Below are 20452 nucleotides of genomic sequence, written 5' to 3' on the forward strand. Positions count from 1 at the left end.
CTTCTCGCCTTCGGCCTTGTAACTGACGCTAATGGCTTGTTTGATGTCGGGAGCTTGGAAGGAAAACCTAAAGTCAGGAGTAAGAAAGGCTTTGGTGTATTGAGTTCGCGCCAGGGACCATTGTTCTTCCTCTCTGTGTTCGAACGTCGCTTCTGTCTCTGGGCTGTTGACGCCTTTGTTGCCCTTCCGTAGGAGCAGGCTGACAGGAGGAACTGCGCCCTTGGTCGACCAACCCTTTCTATCCTCGCCCTTTAAGAAAGCATCCAGAAAACTGCGTTGTACCTCCACCTCTTCCAGGTAGTAAAAGGGAGATATGACGACCAGCGATGAACCTGAGGTACTTGAACTCTGACGCAGCTCGATAAGAGCCCAACACATTCCCTCTCAAATGCAGCATGATGCCGCCCAAGTTCGCCGCGCTGAGAATTGGGACCTTGATCTTGCCAAAGTCAATCGCAGTTGAGGAAAAGAACTCGTCGTCGCGGTAACGCTGCAAGTGCATCGATTCAAGAGTGCCCGATTTATTTGCTTCAAGTTGAGCTTCGCTCAGGTCCCCATCCACAGTATCAAACCCCATCCTCGGGCCGCCTTACCGGGTCGAGAGCACCTGTCTTGGGTACGACAGCTTGAAGAATGTGCTGGATAGAACCCCTCCGTGTCGTGTGGCTTCGTTGTACGAGTCAGAACTACCTTCCCAAGGCACGCAAGCAGCAAGGCCCTTGGGCTCCAAAGCGGCTACCATCCACTGGGTGACGGCATAGCAGCTCACTCCAAGCAAGCCGGCCTTGCCGCTCGACCAGGGGTTCTGTGAAGCCCATTCGATCGTATCACGGAACGCATCCGCAGTTGCAGTAGATGTGACGCTCAAGATGCCTGATGATTGGCCAATTCCAGGTTCATCAGCCCGCACAACTGCGTAGCCATGCGACGTCCAGTACTATTGTGTCGGTGTTTCTCATGCCGATTGCTCAGTTTGATTTTCGGGATCAAGCTCCGAGAAACTCGCCGGATCGAAGCTAATTGAAAAAGTTTAGCATTTCTCTGATTGTAAGTTCCTTGTCACATGGCTCTCTAGGGCACATCTTTGCCGTACGGTCCACTCGTAACGAGGACGGGGCATTTCTGGTTGGAGTCCGAAACTTTGGGTCGATAGATATTGCATCGAATGATTCCGCAATTATTGAGCGAAATGGTGGCATTTTCTTCATAAATGTAAGGACAGGTGTCTTTGTCCACGACACGAATGTCAATAGGTGTAGTCATATTGGTTCTCGGACATAAAGGAGTTGGCGACGCAAGCGCGAGTGCTAATAATAAGGTATAAAATAGCTGTCGTTTATTGAACAAGTTTCAAGGTAGTCATTGAGAACTCGTTACGATTCCTTCTTATTTTATATTGGTGTTGAAGACCACCGCCGGTCGTGACATGTTGAAAGATCAGGGATAAAGACTTCGGGTTCGGGGATTTGATAGACTCGGATTGTCCAGTTGCCCCTCAATTCACAAGAAATTGAGGCACATATCAATTTTTGACTTCATCTACCTCATTACCCAGTGTCTGCGTTCTTGTGTCGTCGATCTAAGGTGTTGGCTTGTGATAGCCGAAGGCCCGCGTGGCGGATCAAATCACGTTACATGCAATTGTCCATCAATGCACAGCACCTCCCGAGGTAGAAGAATTATCAAAACTGTGATGTCTTCTTGTTAAGTGTCGACAGTTCCCTCTGCCCAAAATCCATGCCAAAGTATTTCGAAATCATTATACTTGGCTGGCGAAAGCATCGTTGCCCGATGCAGGCCTTTCACCCTGTCATTCCTCCCATAGTCATTGCGTAAAACCTGTAACTCCACGAGCTATTTTCCTTTTCGGTATCTTTGAGCCCTGTTGTCCCTTGTATCACTCCCGCTAGCCCTCCCCTCCCCTCACCGTGCCTCTCCATGAAGCTTTCACTTCAGCTCCTCAATCGGATCAATCGGGCCCTCCTCCCCATCCCCATAGTCCGACTCATCCTCCGGGTGCCCGTGGATGATACCCGTCGCCATATCCGATACCAGCCCCCACTCAAACGCAAACGGCGGCTCCGACTCGACCGAGTCGAAGAAGTTGATCACGTTGGGCGACGACGGGTCGAACCAGAGCTCCGCCTCCGCCGGCAGCGCCTGCTGCCCCCCGTCCGCCGAGTACCCGTACCCCTCAAAGTGCTTCTGCCGCTGCGCCAGCAGCCACGCGTGCGCGCTCGTCACGTACTGCCGGATCGTGACATGGTCCTCCCCCGGCGCGGCGGCGATCTCAAGCCGTGCGGCGGTGGCGTCGGGGGAGCTCACGTCCCCGTCGACGCCGAGGTACGTCGCCTCCTCCATCTGGAGCGTGAGGCGCGCGGTCGGCGGGTCGCTGCACGGCGCGCCGGCGATCTCGTGGAAGGTGCCGTCGGCGGCTTGCAGCGGTTGCTGTGCGGAGGAGGCGTCCTCGGGGTCTGCGATGGCATGCACGCAGGCGAACGCTAGGCCGTCGGTGATTTGCCAGCGCAGGCGTAGAAATTCGATGGAGGGCTGGAGCTCGTCCATCTCACTGCTGTCGGCCATTTTATCTCTTTGCTATGCGGGTGATTCTTGAATTTCGAACAAAAAACACGTCTTTCTTGGTGAGGGGAGAGTTGTGAGTTTTCTTTTAACCTGTTCTTCGGAGGGGCTGCAATTTTTTGCGCAGCGCACAATAGTCGGTGGAGTGCCGCCGTTTGTAGAAGAACAGCTTCCACAGATGTCAGGATAATCTGTGAAAACACCTTGTTTCATCCCAAGAATAAAGGTTTGAATGATAACGAGAATTTATATCATGTTTATTTATGTGTTACTTTTCTATAGCATCCACCCATGCTTTCTATGACATGTCGCCAACTTCACCTTCTCTTCTCTGTAATAGGCTCACCGACTGGCTTCTCCGTCACCAAGCCATCCTTGCCCGCACCGTGCTCAAAGATCTTGGTGCCGCGCAGCCACGTCTCCTTGACGCGGCCTGTGAACTCGTGGCCCTCCCACGGCGAGCAGCGGTTCTTCCAGCGCATGTCGCCCTGCGAAAACGTCCACACCTCCGCGTCGTCAAAGACGCAGATGTCGGCGTCCAGGCCCGCGCGCAGCGCGCCCTTGCGGTGCTCGAGCCCGACCTGCTCGGACGTCGCCTGGCAGCAGAGGCGCACCATGTCGACCAGGCTAGGCACCGCTGCCGACGGCGATGCGGCCGCGCGGGCCTTGGCAGACGAGTGGAAGATGGGCAGGCCGAGGCCGACGGACGAAATGCCGCCCCAGGCAGCGAAGAAGTCGCCGCGTGAGCCAGAGCTCTTCTCAGCGGCGCCGGCGGATTCCTTTTGCAGGTGTGCGGGTAGGAGTTTCAGCTCGGGCGTGCAGGGCGAGTGGTCGGAGACGACGGTCGCCAGGCACGAGTCCGCGGCGACCAGCTCCTCCCAGAGACCGTCGCGGTTGCGGCCCTCGCGGATCGGCGGGCAGCACTTGTGCCGCGTGTCGCCGTGGTCAATATCCTCGGAGGCGAGCCCCAGGTAGTGGAAGCACGTCTCGGCGGTGATGCGGACGCCCCGCGCGCGCGCGGCCCGCAGCAGCGGGATGACCTGCACGGCGGACAGGTGCACAATGTGCAGCGGCAGCCGCGGCGCGATGTGCGCGAGCGAGAGGATCTCCTCGACGGCGCACGTCTCAAACACCGGCGGGCGCGAGTCGAGGAAGGATTGGTAGGCGGTGGCGTCGGCGCTGCTGCTCGTCGCACTGCCGCCGCCCTCGTGCGGCACCATCTCGGCGTGGAACATGAGCGTCGTCGGCACGTCCTTGAGCGTCTCCATGGCGAGCGCGACATCCTTTGCCGTGACTGCGGGGAACTCGTCGACCTTGATCACAGACTGTCAGCTGCCCACACGGGGGGATGGATGGGTTCTGTAAAAAGCTTACACCAGATTCAATCAGGAAGCCCTTGAAGCCGCGGACGCCCGCCTCGACGAGCGGCCGCAGCTCCTCGGCGTTGCCCGGGATGACGCCGCCGTAGAAGCCTACATCGACCCAGCACTGGCCGGCCGCGGCCGCCAGCTTCTCCCGGAACCCGCGCACCGTGGTCGTCGGTGGGATCGCGTTGAGCGGCATGTCGACGACGGTGGTGACGCCGCCGCTGGCCGCGGCGCGCGTACCCGTCCAGAAGCCCTCCCACTCGGTGCGGCCGGGCTCGTTGAGGTGCACGTGCGCGTCGACGAGGCCCGGCAGCAGCACCCGAGGCGAGTGGTCAACGTAGGTGGTGTCGTTTGGAAAGTCGCCACGGGGGCGGATGCTTGGCTCGACGGAGACAATCTTGCCGGTGGCGGGGGAGATAACGATCGTGGCGGGCGATTCCAGGAGCGACGACCCGTCGGGGTCGGGGAGAATGGCCCGCGACGACAGGAGCACCGTAAGAGGTTCTGACATGATTTCGAGTCTTACCGTTTGATGTTTGTCGACAGAGTTGGTGATGGTGGGGGCGGGGTAGCCGCTATGGTACAGACACACAGAAGGGGCTGAGCTTGTGTCGGAGCTGTTCTGTTGAGGTATAAAATCTGAAATTAAATAAAAGGAAACCCCTGGATATGCTTATGTTTAAAGCCAAAAGATGATTGAGGAAAGGAATTGGGTTTCCGTTATTTGGGGAAACATCTTCTCCAGAACCAGCCCTTGTGGTGCCGTCGGCCGGTGCCGGTTGAGTTAGCCTCACCGAGACCTTCGGAGCCGGCTTGTGAAGTGCAGCTTTCGGCCAGGGCCTCTCAAAAGTCCCGGCCGTGGCCACTCAAAGGTCAGTGCTCTGTGTTGATTATCTCCTCATAATCTGTTGCGTTGTCGGAGCTTGGCGGAAAGAGTAATACCCCATCCGCCGAGTGTGTCCTCTGACACCTCGTGCAGCGTCACCGAGCGATAACGTGTCGGACTTGGCCGCCAACCAACCCAGTGACACCTCGATGGCCAAGTGGGCCGAATCGAAGCCACCACCTGCTTTTACTGGTAAGAGGCTCAAGTGGCCTTGGAGGAATATCAATATTATGATGAACGAGTTTTCGATATCGTTTCGCATGTGAACGTCAGTTTGCAGACAAGGCGGGGTAGCATCCTGCAAGGATATCTCAGGAACGCCCCGGACCTAGTTTGCCAGCCAACCAATGGAAAGTATCTAGATTAAACAAAGAGATGACTCTCATGCCAGTCCCTATTTCCTGAAAGAGAATTTGATCTTTTCCGTGTTTTATTAAAGCTCCAATCCAAAGGGGCGCCGTGTATTGGTGTAATCATACAGAATTTTCCATGCAAAACGACACTTTCTCATGCCAACAAGTTTCGTGCACAGCTTCCCCAGCTTCCGTCTTGCTATGCGTAGAACCGTTTTCTAGTTGTAGTGCGATAAAATAAAACGCTATTTGTACAAAGTGAGTGGAGGCGCACAAAGCCTGAGTGTTGACATTGTCGCCTAGTCGGTGGTTTTCAGACTTGGGTTGTTTGTTTCTTATTTCTTGCGCTTGACAGTCTTCTCGGCCATATCGATAAGACCATCTTTGGCTTCGCTATCGGGAAAGTGCGCAATCGCAGCGATGGCCTTTTCCGAGTAATCGTGCGCAAGGGCGCGGGTCTGCTCGATGCCGTCGCTCTGGAGGACAAGTTTGCGGGCCTGCGAAAAGTTAGTTGGTGCTTCATCAGCAAGATGGATCAGAATTCACGTACATGCTGGACGTCACCCTCCCTCTCAAACTTGCGTCCAACAAGGGCACCAAGCTCGGGATTCGCTTTCCACGCAAAAAGAAGTGGCGCGGTGGCGAGGCCGAGTTCGAGGTCAGCGCCAGCAGGTTTGCCGAGGTCCTTGTCCGAACGAGTGTAATCGAGCATATCGTCAACCAGCTGGAATGCCAACCCCAGGTTTCTGCCGTAGGAGTAGGCAGCATCCACCGTGGCAGCGTCGGTATTGCCAAGCAGCGCGGCGGCGCGGCAAGACTTGGAGATGAGACTAGCAGTCTTCAGGTATGTCTTCTGCAGATAGTAGGTGAGGGTCTCTTCGGACCACTTGGGATTACGCTCGTCCCGCTCAGTATTCTTCAACTGCATGAATTCGCCCTCCACCAAGTTGGCAATAACGGTAGCCAAGAGCTCAACTACTTCGGCGTTGCGTAGGCGCGCCAAGGCGACAGAGGCCCGACCCAGCAGAAAGTCTCCGGCAAGCACGGCCATCTTGTTACCAAACTCAAGATTGGCAGACGGAGCTCCGCGGCGCGCCTCTGAATGATCAATGACATCGTCGTGAAGTAGTGAAGCGGTATGGATGAGCTCGGCCACCTCGGCTAACCGTCGCTGGCTGGGAAGGATGTCCAGCTCCGAGCTGGCCATGTCGGTCTCCGGGGCTGTAAGCGGCAGGGCCGAGGGGTTGAAGTCACCCAGAACCTGGCGGGGTGATATTGACGAGTCGATGCCGCGAGCGGTCTGCGGAATGTCGCTGTGAGGGTTCTTGGGACACAGGTGTGTGGCCCTGCTCATGAGAAGCACGATCAAGGGCCGGACATGCTTGCCCTCAGCTTGGGTATAGTATTTTGCAACTCGGTCGAGCGAAGGGTGGCCAGAGCCAAGAAGCTTCCGAATATTTCCAGTGAGGAATTTCATCTCCTTAGCGACTGTCCGGAGGGGGTCGATGGTCATGGTATCCGAGCTGGCCTTCTTGACCATGTTGCCCACGACATTGGAGGCAACCTGCGCCGCAGCCGCCCAGGCTGAATCCTTTCTCGACGTGGAATGAATACCGGCTCGCTGTACTCGAAATTGTTCGTGTGGCAGGCGGCAGAGCACACAGGGCGGTGCTGCGGCCCGCCTGGCCGCGGCCTGGGTAAGGGCGGATGAGGATCGTTGACGTAGACTCATGGCGGGAGGACTGGAGCTCCACAAGCTCGGAAAAGAGAATGTGAGCGAGTCCTTGTGTAAATAGGTTTCGCGATTCGGCCGTTGGAGAGTACCCGGGATGCCGAGAACCCAATTGACCGTGCAATGCGGGATGATGCTCTGCTTCGCACACAGCTAGAACGCCGATGGGCCAAACTTTTGCATCCGCGTCCGGCGGGTCAATCCGGAGCTCCACTCTTATAGTGCATCCAGGTCTCCGATTGGCCAGATAGCGTCAGCATGGTGAGTGGCAGCTCTTCCATTTGTCCTTTTCAGCGGAGCTCTCGGGCAGTTTCTGGGAGCTTTTTGGGACGTCAGTTGTTCCATGATAGCTGCTGCCTGCGACCGATATTCATCACCACTTCATCGCCTTATTTATCATCTGTGCGCGGGCCCGTGCGCATGCGTGCCGTATAGTAACTAATCCATTTTCTCACCTTTCACTTTGCCGCCGCCCTTGCGCTGTGCAGGTACACCATGGTTCTCTTGACCATGACAGAGTCCATTGTGGAGTGTCTGGCGAACGCGCACACTGAAGCCATGCTACCTGGCGACTCTAGCGATCCATCTGTCGCGAGTCCTGCAATCGGCAACCCGATCCTTCATAGCCAAATACTACGACTTTCGAAATGTCAAACAAAATTTCGCTTAGAGGAGCTGCTGAGAGGGTCGCAAGTCTACGTCGCGCCGCCAGCACCGAAACCTGCCAAGGTACGCACACAACCACTGTACCCGACACAAGTTATCCCTCGTTTCACATTTTCTTACATCAAGCCCCAGTCACCCGAGTATCTAGCCCTCATGGCCAAGCTTCGCCGAGAGGAAGATGCACGCGCCTACGAGCGAATGATCAACCCTCCCATCCCGCTCGAAACATTCAAGCATCGATTCCCAGACGCGGCGCGATCGTTCGCCGCCGCAAACAAACCAACGAGCGACACGGACCTTGGCGACGATGATGTTACATACAACGAGATACACAGGCAGGTCATGCTGCTGATCAACTTCCTGGTCAGCATCGCCGGCGTAGCTGCCACGCTTTGGATACTTGGCCGATGGTGGAGCCTGCCAGCCCGTCTGTTCCTTACCATGGGTGGCAGTATACTAGTCGCTATCGCCGAAGTCGCGGTGTACGGCGGCTACGTCTGGCGCCTGGGGGAAGCAAAGCGGAAAGAAGATACCCGGCCAGAGCGGAAAGAGGTGGTGCAAACATGGGTTATAGGGAAAGATGGTGATGGCGGTGGCGGCCACGAGGAAAAGGTCGTATTATTGTCTGGGAAGGCGAAGGCCACCGACAATCAAGTAACAAGACGGGTTGTAACAGGTACAACCGCAGACTGAAGATCTGCCATTGGCGAGCGATTGATTGAATGAGATGATATCCCACTTTTCAGATTCGCACAAGCGCTCAAGCTAATCACCAACAAAGCGAGACGCCATCTTCGTGCAACGCTAAAAGAAACCCCATTGGAGTAAAAGATAGAACAGAACGACTGGACTGATAGCCGTACCCTGGTCACTCACAACTAGTGCCGCCCGTAAAGTGGTACGCGCTTTCCTGGTGGTGTCGCGTCTTTCGTGTCGCGCGCCGCGCGCCGTTCAACTAGTGTGGGTCAACCATTTCAAGGGCCGACCAAGCTGTTGTGTCCCTCGAGATACAGCTCCCAAACAATATTTTTACATGCAATTCTGGATAATCTGCTGTTGGTCTCATTCGCAGATCTTGTACAACTAAGAAGCGCTGGAAGTCCTTCTACAGTCCCGGCCCCCCCTCTCCCCCCCAACCCTCCAACTTCGCTCCTCCACAATCGTTCCTCTCTCAACTTCGTCCCGCCCAGCAATCGACGCATTAGATCATGATCAACTCATCACCAGACTACACCATGTAAGAAGCCCATTAGCCTATTCACGATTACCCGCGCTGTGCAGAAAACTCATACCCGCAGAACAAAACCAGGTGTACGGCCTCTGTCGCGCAAGCGTGACAAGCTGCGCACATACGGCAGACAGGCAACAGCGACACCAGAGCCTCGATCAGAACCTCTAGCCAAGAGGGCCCGAACGGCATATGCCATCCATGATGATGATAACAAGAACGTAAAGCCGCTCGACATTGTCGTGGCCAAAGACGATGCACCTACAGTGGTCCCGATCTTCAAAGCAAACCCGCCACCGGCCAAGGAAGACCAGGAGAACCAGCCACCGTCCAAGCCTGAGCCCAACGTTCCTGCGAAGCGATCGATTCTGAATTACTTCAAGCCCGTCACGACTCATCTCACGCCAATAAAGCCCGCCAAGACAAACACCCTACCAGACGCAGAGCCGGCCGAGGAAAAGCAGGTGGAAAGGAAGGTGCAACCGCCATCACGGCCCAAGAAGCGAGTGTTGCGAATTCGGTCGAACCAGTCTATCGGCTCCGGTGATGATGAGTGTGGAAATTATGGACACCACCGTGAGTGCGAGCAAGACGAACCGAGTATAAAGACAGCCAGCGAACGACGTTCCAGGCGCAAACGGCGGCTAGAGGGCGCCGGCGGCGGCTCAGCCAGCTCCGACTCCAGGCGCGTCAGGCGGAAGCATTCACCTGCAGAGGTACAAACGACGCTCAATATTTCGAACCGAGCTGCGTTTTGCGAATGCAAGGAGTGCAATACAGTGTGGAACCCATTATACCCTGACGACGTCAAATTGCACACCAAACGACACGCCGCCTATACGAGAATGAAGAAGAAACGGGGTAATGACCTTTAGCGTAATGTTTACAGTTTAGCATTAATTTATACCAACTTGCCGCTTCATTCTCCCCATGTCACTTGGCTTGGTAACCGACGTATTGTCGTCCAGGTCAATTCACTATCCTCCAAGCAGCCTTGCAGGCACCAGCCAGCTCGTAAGCAAAACGATGCGAGTGACCTCATTGTTGGTGGCATCCCTTCAAGTCTTCCTATTTGCGTCTTTTCTCCTTCTCTTCCAAATTTCCCGTTTCCCTTGCCCATCTTGATACTGCTTTTCTCGACTCTCAAGATGGCGACTTTCGATACCGAGTCGCTGCGCCTCGCCTTGGAGCTTCGGGACGTGGAGGGGTTCCAGACGGCTGCGAGCGGACGCACGTAAGAGGAAAGCGAACGACTTCGATGCTGCCCTCACGGTCTACCAAGAGCATCTCGCGGCGGAAATCGGCTTTGTCGGCGGCAACTGCCAAGGCATCTTCTTCCCGGCCCAGGAAGCGTGTGGCTACCGGGAAGAGAACGGTGGCTGCCCCTCGAACGAGAACTCGGCAACCACGAAAGGCCAAAGCCCCGACGGAGCAAACGACAGCCTTAGCGCAGGCTACAGATACAGAGGCCAAGCAGGAAACGAGCGCACCAGCGATTGCGTCTGCGGAGGCCTTGCGATGCTCAGTCTGCATGGAAGTGCTGAACGAGAACCCGACTTTCCGCGCACCATGCAACCGCTTGTATTGCGCGACGTGCCTCATCGGGCACGTCACCGCTTCCATTGCTGATAAAGTTGACGGCGGGCCCGAGTTCCCTCCCGAGTGCTGCTCGGTGCCCATCCCGATCCTCGGCGTTGCTCTCGAGCTGCTGCCAGCCCAATCTGAGGACCCGGTTCGAAGAGAAGCAGCTGGAGATGAGCACGCCAAACCCGCGATACTGCCACAACGCGAACTGCGGCAAGTTCATCCCGCCGTCCAACTTCACGGACGATTACGGCACGTGTGCCGCGTACGGGCAGCAGACGTGCATACTTTGCAGAACCGCGAAGCACGACGGGATATGCCCGGGCGACCCTACGCAGAACGCGGTGCGGGAAGCTGGCACGCCAGAAGGGCTGGCAGCCCTGCACCCGCTGCGGACGTTACGTGGGAGAAGACCGCGGGCTGCCTGCATATGTGTAAGTTGCCGCCATTCCCTTCCGTATATCCCGTGCTTGGAAATTGTTGACTGACGCGCACGCCTCTAGATTGCTGATGCGGACGGGAGTTCTGCTACCGATGTGGCAGAGATTGGGGGCATCATGCCGAGGGTTTCTGGGGGTAGACCAACAGCCTCTTCAGGTGTTCAGCTGAAGGGCTGGGTAAAATCGTAAGCCACGGTAGCGCCCCCTGAAAATGGATGCGAGCAAAGTCATAGAAGTCGTTTGGGTCTCCATTGATCTGTAGTCTATTCCATATGGATTGGTCTTGCTTTTGCTTGATTGCTTTGGACGGCTTGAGAACAGGTGATTCTAATTCATTCTACATTGTGAGTATCGTCCTCTACATATCTCTAGCGCAATTCTTCTACCTCATTACCCTGGTCCGTTTGTTTCGCCCAGTGATTTCTGTCACAGCCCCAACTCACGATTGCCTCATTCACTTTACTTTGCCTCGCTAGAAACAAACCTATTGGCAGTACTGAGCCCATGCTCATTTTCGGCGCAAGTCGCGAGTAACTTAATAGCTGCCTGGATCGAAACACCACCGATTTCGGCGGGCTCGGGGAGATCACCAGCGGGCAGGCAAGGCACTCGTTTGTTGTTGTCTCGCAACATTGCCAGGCAACTTCTGAACTTCCTTTTATTTCTTCAACCGATCTGCTCTTGTCTTTCTCCGACAGCGAGCATTGTTTCCAATTTTCTATATTAACTTGCTTTGGTTTCTTTCCCACGTTCCATTCCGCTCACTCTTGCCTACATTTGATGAAAATGGCTGAAACCGTTGATCCTTCTCAGCGCCTGGCACTGCAGCTCATGCAGCAGGACTTGGAGGAGATCCGAGCTGCGCAAATTAAAGAAGATGACACGGACGAGCTTGACGACTTTACCTTGGCGCTGCAGTTGGAAGCACTGCAGATCATCAACCACATTCAGCTTCTCGATGATGAAGAATACTGCCGCCGTGCTTATCCCCAGCCCGATACTGAGCAAGAAGCTTCTCCTGACACTGAACAAGACCTTCCCTTTACAGAAGTCAATGTTGACCCGATTCAACATCCCGAATGTTCAATCCCGGTTGGGACGGCTGCAGAATTGACCGAGATTTCTGCGGTCGAAGAAGTGGCTAGCGGGCAGCCGGAAAGATTTAGAACTCGCAGTTATCATGAACGGAGGCTGGCAGATGACCCTCAGGCATGTGCGGCTTGTGGCGAGGTACAAGAGGAGAACCTCGCCGTCCACGTACCATGTGGTCATGTCTACTGTCCAGACTGCCTGACTAGTCTCTTCGAGACTGCGACGAAGGATGAGTCCCTCTACCCTCCTAGGTGTTGCAAGCAGCCGATTTCACTGAACGCTGCACAGAAATGGCTTCCTACTGACCTCATCGCGAAATTTGAGGAGAAGAAGGTCGAGTTTACCACGCCAAATCGAACATATTGTTACAACATCCAATGCTCAACGTTCATCCCACCGGTGGAAATTACTTCAACTGTCGGCTACTGCCAAGCATGCAAGGAGTCGACCTGCACGGTCTGCAAGAGCGCTTCGCATGATGGTCTCTGTCCTGACGACCCTTCTACCAAGGAAGTTCTGGCATTTGCCAAGGAAAACGGCTGGCAGCAGTGTTTTGGGTGTAAGAATCTTGTCGAACTGAACCATGGTTGCAATCATATGAGTAAGCTGAACCGCATTCTATTTCCATCCATCCCGTCCCTTACATCGTTCTGACAGATGGTCCATCATTATAGCCTGCCGATGTGGATGTGAATTCTGCTACGTATGCGGAGAGAAGTGGCGTTCCTGTCAATGCGATCAATGGAACGAAGAGCGTCTCCTTGAACGAGCAGAACGGCTCATCGGCAGAGGCATGTTTGGCGGGCGCAACAATGCAGCGGCAGTAACGGAAGCGCAACGTCACATTCAGGAAACGCACGAATGCACCCACAGACGCTGGCGCTATCGTCCTGGGGGGGGTCAATGTGAAAATTGTCTCGGGCATTTGCCTCACTACCTTTTTGAATGCAAAGTTTGCCACATAACGGCATGCAACACCTGTAAAAACAATCGGTTGTAAGGCGGCGGCTATTTCTGCGGCGCGAAACCAGACAAGGCAGAGCTGCGAGCTGCGATACAAGGGCTCGGCTGGAGAGGAATTTGATACCTTCATTTGTTGGATGGAACCTACGAGACACACACTGTTGCTTCTTTACTTTTCTGATTCTGTCATTTTGCTTACCATGTCATAGTAAGAGTTGATTATTACCACCCGTCCCTGCTGTATCAGTTTTCGGAATGCCCTACCCGCGTCACCACAACCGCGGACACTGACTGGCCAATGGCTCCCCATCGCCTCCTTGGCTACTCTCTTCATCGCCGCTCTCGACGTTGGCGAGCTTGCCCAAGTCCTTCTCGACCGTCAACCGCCCATCCTTGAGCACGGCCACGGCATCCACGCCCTCCCGCAGCCTCCCGAGCAGGCCCCCGAGCCTATGCGACACGATGATCACCGTATGGCCCTCCGCGACGAACTCCTCCTCCACCACGTCGTACACCTTGGCCTCGGTCGCGGAGTCCATGAACGCCGTGAGCTCGTCCAGCAGCACGATGGGCTTGGCGGTCCCCTCTTCTTCGCGGTCGGAGTAGGGGGCGGCGCGATGCTTCTGCGCCACGGCGCGCGCGAGGGCGAAGAGCTGCTGCTGGCCGGCAGATAGTGGCGGCAGGCTGGAGAGCTTCAGGTCTAGGATGTCGGTGGTCTCATCGTCGGAAAGAACGGTCCAGAGATGGGTGGACTTGAGGGCGTCTCGGAGGATGTCGTCGCCGACTGTGCCGGTAGGATCAAGGTTAAATCGCAGCGAGGCGTCTTTGAACACGATGCCGTCTTGCGGCACGGCGATGAAGCAGCGGCTGCGGACGATGGAGCGCGGCATGTTCAGGATATTTGTTCCGTCCACTGTGATGGCTCCGGTGCTTTCGATCAGTCTGAGGAGAGACACGAATATGGTACTCTTGCCGCTATTCCCTTTTGTCAGCTCTGGTCAGCCAGACAGTAGGATGATGTCTTACCTGCCGGTGCGACCGCAGACGATGAGTTTCTGTCCTGCACTAGCAACCAGGTCAACGTGGCTGAGTACATTGTTGTTTATCCTGCCATCAGTGGTTAGACGTGGTTACTTTTATTCTCAGCGTTCTTCTCGTGGCTGTAGAAGAGCGTACCTGTATCCTGTGGCGAGATCCTTGAGCACCAATTCACCACGTGTCGGCCAGTGCGCATCGGGCACTACTATCTCATGTGGAAGGTCCTCTTGTGGCGTCATCTCTTCGACCTCTTTGAGGCGCGAAATAGCACCGAGAGAGACTTCCAAGTCGGTGAAGCTGATGACGAGCGCTATGAGAGTCGTGTTTGTCAAGATGACCAAGTTCAACGCAACGCCAACGGCTGTGCCTGTGCCTGTGCCACTACCACCCATGACGGCGGATGCGACAATGGCAACGGCAACAGTACTGACAATTAGCTCCAGCACGATCAAAAGCCACCTGTTGAGGCAGCGCATGAGGAAAACAGGGCGCATGGAGAGGTCGATGGCGTCGATGTTGCGCTGCTCGACAGCGCGCTGCCATCCAAAGGCACGAATCGTGGCCAGTCCGTCAATCTACCACCTCAAAGGTCAGCATAAACCAGTCACACAAGTCTCAAGCCAATGCACTTGCCGTTTCGTGGAAGCCCGAATACAGACTCGCCTTGGCCTCGAGATCCAGCACGCGAAGCTGCCTCGACGTCCGCAGATACACCCTCTGCACCACGTACACAACCAGCGCGCACACTGGCACCGCCATCGCAAACTCGGGCTGCACCAGTGACATGACCACCACCTGCGCCGTCATCTTGCAGCACTGCGTCGCGAACCGCGCAAACGCGCCCGGCAGCTGCCTGTCCACCAAGTCAACGTCCTGCCCGAAGCGGTTCAGCGTCACCCCGACGTCCGTCGCCACAAAGTACGACAACGGCGCGCCGAGGATCCGGCCGGCGAGGGCGCGGTGCAGGCGCAAGCCGGAGCGAGGGGCCAGAAGGCACACGGTGGTCCACATGTGCACGGTGGTGGCGGCCCAGGCGAAGAGCGCGATGAGAAGGTATCCGAGGGCAAAGACGGCGGTGGAGGCGCCGGGGCGGTCCGCCCAGAACTTGATCCAGTATGTCGGGACGGTGTTGCAGACGGCGTACGTGGCGGTCGTGCCCACCACGGCGAGAGGCGGCAGCGCGCCGGTGGACCGGAGGTAGAACCCGTAGAGGGACAGGTCGCCGGTCTGCCGATACAGGTCGCTTTGCGCGTCCTTCTTGGCCTGCGTCTTGGCTCTGCGTGTGGGTGCCTCGGGGCCCGGTGAGGCGTCCTCCGCGTGGAACTTGCGCAGCTCGTCGACGTACGGGCTCATCTCCACGGCGGTGCCCCGGCGCGAGATCCGCCCCGCGTCCAGCAGGAGGATGTGGTCGGCGAGGTGGAAATACTGCGCGGAGTTGGTGATCCAGAAGATCGCGGCGCCGCTTTGGCGGAGCAGCCCGGCAGGCCCGAGAAGGTTCTGGACGACCGAGCTCTCGGTGGTGCCGTCGAGGGCCGCGAAGCTGTCGTCGAGCACAACGATTGCCGCGCCGCCGGTGTAGAGTAGTCGGGCCAGGGCGATGCGCTGCTTCTGCCCGCCGGACAGGTTGACGCCTCGGCTCCCGATTCGCAGGTCGTCGCCTTCCGCGAGCCGGCTGAGGTCGTGGTCCAGACAGCATGCCTGAACGACAGCCCTGTACCTGGCTTCGTCGACGGGCGAGGCGAATGCGCAGATAACCTCCTTTACCGTGCCCGCCATGACCCAGGGTGCCTGGTCGCAGAAGCCGATTCGCTTCGAGGATACCTCGACCAGACCCATTGCTGCGGGTAGCTCGCCGAGGATGGCCTTGCCGAGGACGGACTTGCCACTACCGACAGGGCCGCAGCATACGGTGACGGAACCATATGGTAGCTTCAGATCGATGTTGTCCAGAATGGGCTGGCCATTCTTGCTGTGGATCGTGAGGTCTGTGAGCGAGGCTGCAATGCCACTGCGACTGCTGGCTAGCACCTCCTCCTCTTCAACTTTCCGGGTGTCCTCCAGGGGAGAAGCCAGGAGAAACTCCTGGAAGCGCTCAAAGCTCGCGGCGACAGAGACGATCCGCGGATAGATGGTCATGATCATGTTCGCCGGGTGCGTCACGATGGACAGCGCCGCCACAGTCGTAAACAGGACCGCCGTGTCCAGCGGTACGTTCTTGAAGTGCGACACGATCGCAAAGAGCGCCACCGTAAGTGCCGGCGAGAAGACCCCAAGCGCGTTCGCGCTGGAATTGTACTGACAGTCCAGGAACCGCTTCTCCCCGGCCCGCGCGAGCTCCTCCCCCCTCAACCCGTCCACGTACTTCAGCACAGCCTCCGTCACGCCCAGCGCCTTGACGCTCCTCATCGCGCCCAGCACCGCCGCCAGCGCCCCTACTCGACGCTCCGTCGCCTCGTTCCACCTCCTCTGGCGGCCCCCCACGTTCCTGGCCACGAACCTGCTCACCCGCGAGCACAGGAAGATAATAACCAGCGGGACCGGCCAGAGCCACTTCACCTGGCCGCCGAGGATGGCGAGCCCGAGGCCGACCTCGAGGACGCGCCCGACGAGGTCGTGCAGCATGGCGGGCGCCTCGGCGACGGCGTCGAGGTCGGCGCCCATGACGGTGGTGGCCTTGCCCGTGTCGGCGGCGTGCGCGGCGGTGGCGAGCGTCTTGTGGTGGATGAGGGAGGTGAGGCCGCTCTTGACGGCGAGTTGCAGCCGGGCGGTGCGGTACAGGTACTGCGAGCTGGAGAGGGTCGAGCCGAGGTAGACGGCGGCGGCGCCCAGGATGAGGGTGCGCTGGCGGCAGGGGGGGGAGGTGGGGGACTCGACGTGGCGGATGACGGCCTTGATGAGCAGCGGCTGGCTGCAGTCGAAGAGGACCATGAAGAGCCTCGGGATCAGCGTGGTGATGAACTGCCGCGTGTGCGTCTTGAGCAGGACCTTGAACAAGGTCGTTTTGGTTTCGGGGTTTGCTGAGCCGGGTTAGCAATCTGTGCTTGGAGTGTGTTGGTCATTGGCAAGTACCCCTAGTGCTCCATGTCTGCTTGATGGTTTTGCTCAGGCCAGCTGCTTGAAGACGAGAGTCCAAGGGCGGGAGGTCCTCGTCTTGCAGGATGTGCTTGTTTCCTCGGACCAGGAGGTCGTTCATCCACCAGAACGACACGACGCTGAAGAAATTGGCCGTCTCCGCAGGCGCCAGCGATTTGTACCGTGGCAGGAAGATGTCTCGTTTGGAGGTGCATTCGAGGAGAAGCTGCACAAGCTGGATGATGCCTATTACTGGCAGGATGCATTCCCGGTAGTCAAGATGGCGTGCGACTGTCAGTTTCGAGACCGTCGAGAGGTTCCAACATCCTACTACCAGGAGGTAAAGGACGAGTAAGCTCGATGACTTGAGAGCCCTCTTATGACATGCGGATGATAGCAAGACGACGTCAACTGCCGCAGCGAGGGACATGGAGACGGCGAATACGGATGCCAGCGTCTTGTCGGGTCGCGCGAGAGTCACGACCAGATGCGACAGGGCCGCCGCGATGACTGCGCATCCTGTAATCTGCAAACCACGCGTCAGTCAACAATCGGTCCTCAGCGGGAGCGAGGCATCACGTACAGGCTTGGCCGTTCGCAGGAAACCACCGGGTCGCACTTTGACATTGGATCGACGCGTCGCAGCCCACGCATTGGGGAAGAAAAGGAGAAGGACGGATGAGAGTGTGATTGACTGGACCGCAGGGTCCATTGGCTTGATGCACTCCATGGCGAATGTGCGGTCAGAGAACAGGCAGAGGACAAAGACATTCACCAAACTGTACTCGGGTCAAGAGGCATCCTGTTAGGTTTAATCAATGTTGGGGGCTTTTGCAAAGGATCTTAGTACGAACGCCGGGGGTTGAGATGGACGCTATGTAATACGAGAGAGATGCAGGGCAGCTGCAGGCTAAATTCGAGGCTGGCAGCCTTATCTTCACAAGCGTCAGTATTGCTCAAGATTCTTTTAGTACTTTGTTTATTTCCCGCCAATTTCTGGATTTCCTTCTCGTCGAGCTAGCCTGGTCAGTCGTTGGCTGATCTGACAGTGGACCTGGGGTATCACGCCAGGAGTAGTGTTTACGATGAATCTTGTCCTTTTCTAGAAAATATATAAAATATGCCTATTTATATCTCTTTTTATGGTGAATGATGATTAAATTCACTCGAGATCGTGGTAGCTAGCCGGTGCAAGGCCATCATTCCAGTACCAAGACCACCGTGTCACTCCCAAAACCATCTTGTCACTGCACTGGCCCATCACCACAACTCTCAATACAATACAATAAATTACTAAACAATTCTCATAAATACAGGCTATGATGGTAGATGCTCTCACGCTCCAGTTACTCTTCCGCTAGCTTCTCCTCCTGCCGCTGCTCCGCCGCCGCCGCGCCGCCCTCGCCCTCCGCCACCGTCTTCTCCGAGATGGTCAGGACCATCGGCAGCACCACGATCAGCGACCCAATACACAAGCCCCAATCCATCGCCAGCTGCTTCATCGGCGCCAGCTGCAGCGCGTTCAGGCGCCACGCCATCGCCGCGCCCGCCGCCTGCAGGCCCTTGTACAGGCCCACCAGCACCGCCGCGCGCGACGTGCTGTTACTCTCCGTGCCGATCAGCCAGTACGCGAACCCCTGCCACAGCGCGTCGTAGCAGCCGTAAAAGATGTACAGGAACATCGGCCCGACCGCCGTCTTGCTGTCCTTGAAGTCGAGCGTCTGCTTGCCGCCGGCGGCGAAGAAGCCGTCCTGCCAGAGCTGGAACTGGTACCCGCCGCCCCAGATGACCATGCCGGTGACGAAGACGAACGCCCAGCCGAGGCGCGCGCGGGCCGGGCGGCTCAGCATGGGCAGGTCGAGGAGCAGCCCGATGAGCAGGCCGCCGGCCATCTGGGAGAACCAGTAGAGCGCGCCGTTGAGCGAGCGCGTGCGCAGGTTGAACGTGAACCCGTTGACGTTGTTCTGCTGGTAGCTGTAAAACACGTTGGCCGAGAAGAACAGCGGAATCATGCACGCCACGCGCCACCGCATCAGCGTGTCCAGCGTCATCCTGAACATGCCCGCAATGGTCGTCTTTTCCTTTTCCACCGCCGCGTGCAGCTGCGCCAGGCGGATGTGCTTGGGCGAGCAGATCAAGAACCCCAAGCACCAGCCAAAGATCATGATGACCATGAGGGCGATGTAGGTGGAGTCGCCGACGGTGCCGGCGGCGGAGTGGTAGTTGAGGCCAAAGGAGACGAGCGAGCCGATGCCGCCGCCAAAGTTGAAGACGACCCAGAAGACGGCGATGGCGCGGCCCTTTTGCGACTCGTCGACGTAGGTGGTCATGATGGCGCCCTGGACGATCCAGAGGAGCGCGGCGCCGACGCCGAGCACGGCGCCGGCGGCGATGACGAAGGCGCCGTTGGCGGAGTGGTTGAAGTGCAGGAGGCTGCCGCTGTAGAGCGCGTAGGCCCAGCCGCCGAGGAGGAAGCACACGCGCGGGCCGGTGAGCGTGAAGACGGGGCCGACGATGAGGAGCGAGGTGGCGGCCGTGGTGGCGAGGAGCGCGACGGTGGCGTTGGCGGCGACGGTCGGGTCGACTTGGCCGGAGCCTCCGATGCCGGTGAGGGCGTTGTACATCTGGAGGAAGGGGGGGCTTGTATTAGCTTCTACTTGTCTTTTCTGTCTCATCATCTCGTCTTCTCTCATCTCATCGCATCTCCCACTCATGACATACTCCAGGAAGACAAAAGCAAATCACAGAGATGAGCATAATCTGCGTCCAAGGATGGGCATAGAAGCGCATCAGCTTGCTCTGGGCCTCGCCCCGGCCCTGCTCGAGGTCCGATGCGATCGGGGGCGTTTGTTGTTGGCCAGCGCCGCCAGTGGCGCTGTCCTCGATGTGGTGATCAGGAGACGGCATCTTCTCAAGTTCTTGCGCCGGCTGCGCCATTGCAGACTATACAAGTTTCCTCTTTTGTGTCTGTCCTTTTTTGGATTATCCGGGGGAAAAGATGGACTGCCCGTCACACAAAAGATAGATCAGAGAATCTGGGGAATTAACGTTTCGTTGCAAGGTCGAAAAGCTGGGGGGCGACTTTTTGTTATAAAACAATTCTTCTTCCCCCGCCAAGGTCGGGACTGCCGTGATATGAACCAGGTGTATCCTAGCAACAAAGCCGAGCCCGTCTTTTGCCCTGCCCTCCCCAAAGTTCCAGAACAGGCGTTGGAATTTGAGTTGAAGGTTGCTAGTGTCAGTGTCGAGGGAACGACAAGGCAACTCAGCTTCACACGTTACATCTTTAGCGTGTCTCCCCACAAGTCGAGTCGAGTCCCAGCAGAGTGGGAAATGCTGGGCTTGTTTCCTCTTTTTTTTTTTTTTCCCTTTGCCTGGGAGGTGGGGATAAAAGGGGAATCCCAATCTCCAATGGAAAGAGAAGATTTTGAATGGGGGGAAGGGAGTGGGA

General features: G+C 57.0%; 8 protein-coding genes across 8 annotated transcripts; 3 read left to right on the top strand and 5 right to left on the bottom strand.

The window, feature by feature from the left end:
- Positions 1 to 1947: 1947 nt before the first annotated feature.
- Positions 1948 to 2583, bottom strand: ISF_06992 (hypothetical protein; the record flags this gene model as incomplete). Its single annotated transcript, XM_018850596.1, has 1 exon — positions 1948 to 2583. One exon carries the CDS (start codon positions 2581 to 2583, stop codon positions 1948 to 1950), a length of 636 nt encoding a protein of 211 aa, XP_018702241.1.
- Positions 2584 to 2897: 314 nt separating this feature from the next.
- On the bottom strand, positions 2898 to 4458 carry ISF_06993 (allantoinase; the record flags this gene model as incomplete). The annotated part of the gene is made up of 2 exons (XM_018850597.1): positions 2898 to 3893; positions 3955 to 4458. 2 exons carry the CDS (start codon positions 4456 to 4458, stop codon positions 2898 to 2900), a joined length of 1500 nt encoding a protein of 499 aa, XP_018702242.1.
- A 1063-nt stretch (positions 4459 to 5521) lies between these two features.
- On the bottom strand, positions 5522 to 6918 carry ISF_06994 (decaprenyl-diphosphate synthase subunit 1; the record flags this gene model as incomplete). Its single annotated transcript, XM_018850598.1, has 2 exons — positions 5522 to 5683; positions 5737 to 6918. The coding sequence occupies 2 exons, from the start codon at positions 6916 to 6918 to the stop codon at positions 5522 to 5524; spliced, it is 1344 nt and encodes a 447-aa protein (XP_018702243.1).
- A 495-nt stretch (positions 6919 to 7413) lies between these two features.
- ISF_06995 (ATPase, vacuolar ER assembly factor, Vma12) lies at positions 7414 to 8277 on the top strand (the record flags this gene model as incomplete). The annotated part of the gene is made up of 1 exon (XM_018850599.1): positions 7414 to 8277. One exon carries the CDS (start codon positions 7414 to 7416, stop codon positions 8275 to 8277), a length of 864 nt encoding a protein of 287 aa, XP_018702244.1.
- A 515-nt stretch (positions 8278 to 8792) lies between these two features.
- Positions 8793 to 9460, top strand: ISF_06996 (hypothetical protein; the record flags this gene model as incomplete). Its single annotated transcript, XM_018850600.1, has 3 exons — positions 8793 to 8821; positions 8883 to 9388; positions 9444 to 9460. 3 exons carry the CDS (start codon positions 8793 to 8795, stop codon positions 9458 to 9460), a joined length of 552 nt encoding a protein of 183 aa, XP_018702245.1.
- A 500-nt stretch (positions 9461 to 9960) lies between these two features.
- On the top strand, positions 9961 to 11025 carry ISF_06997 (IBR finger domain protein; the record flags this gene model as incomplete). Its single annotated transcript, XM_018850601.1, has 4 exons — positions 9961 to 10046; positions 10160 to 10544; positions 10615 to 10830; positions 10900 to 11025. The coding sequence occupies 4 exons, from the start codon at positions 9961 to 9963 to the stop codon at positions 11023 to 11025; spliced, it is 813 nt and encodes a 270-aa protein (XP_018702246.1).
- A 2135-nt stretch (positions 11026 to 13160) lies between these two features.
- Positions 13161 to 17731, bottom strand: ISF_06998 (multidrug resistance-associated protein; the record flags this gene model as incomplete). The annotated part of the gene is made up of 6 exons (XM_018850602.1): positions 13161 to 13866; positions 13918 to 13998; positions 14068 to 14504; positions 14614 to 16946; positions 16999 to 17527; positions 17585 to 17731. 6 exons carry the CDS (start codon positions 17729 to 17731, stop codon positions 13161 to 13163), a joined length of 4233 nt encoding a protein of 1410 aa, XP_018702247.1.
- Positions 17732 to 18347: 616 nt separating this feature from the next.
- On the bottom strand, positions 18348 to 19938 carry ISF_06999 (Major facilitator superfamily domain, general substrate transporter; the record flags this gene model as incomplete). Its single annotated transcript, XM_018850603.1, has 2 exons — positions 18348 to 19625; positions 19723 to 19938. The coding sequence occupies 2 exons, from the start codon at positions 19936 to 19938 to the stop codon at positions 18348 to 18350; spliced, it is 1494 nt and encodes a 497-aa protein (XP_018702248.1).
- Positions 19939 to 20452: the final 514 nt, after the last annotated feature.

The sequence above is a fragment of the Cordyceps fumosorosea genome (genome assembly GCF_001636725.1).
Source record: "Cordyceps fumosorosea ARSEF 2679 chromosome Unknown scaffold_19, whole genome shotgun sequence".
Taxonomy (NCBI): domain Eukaryota; kingdom Fungi; phylum Ascomycota; class Sordariomycetes; order Hypocreales; family Cordycipitaceae; genus Cordyceps; species Cordyceps fumosorosea.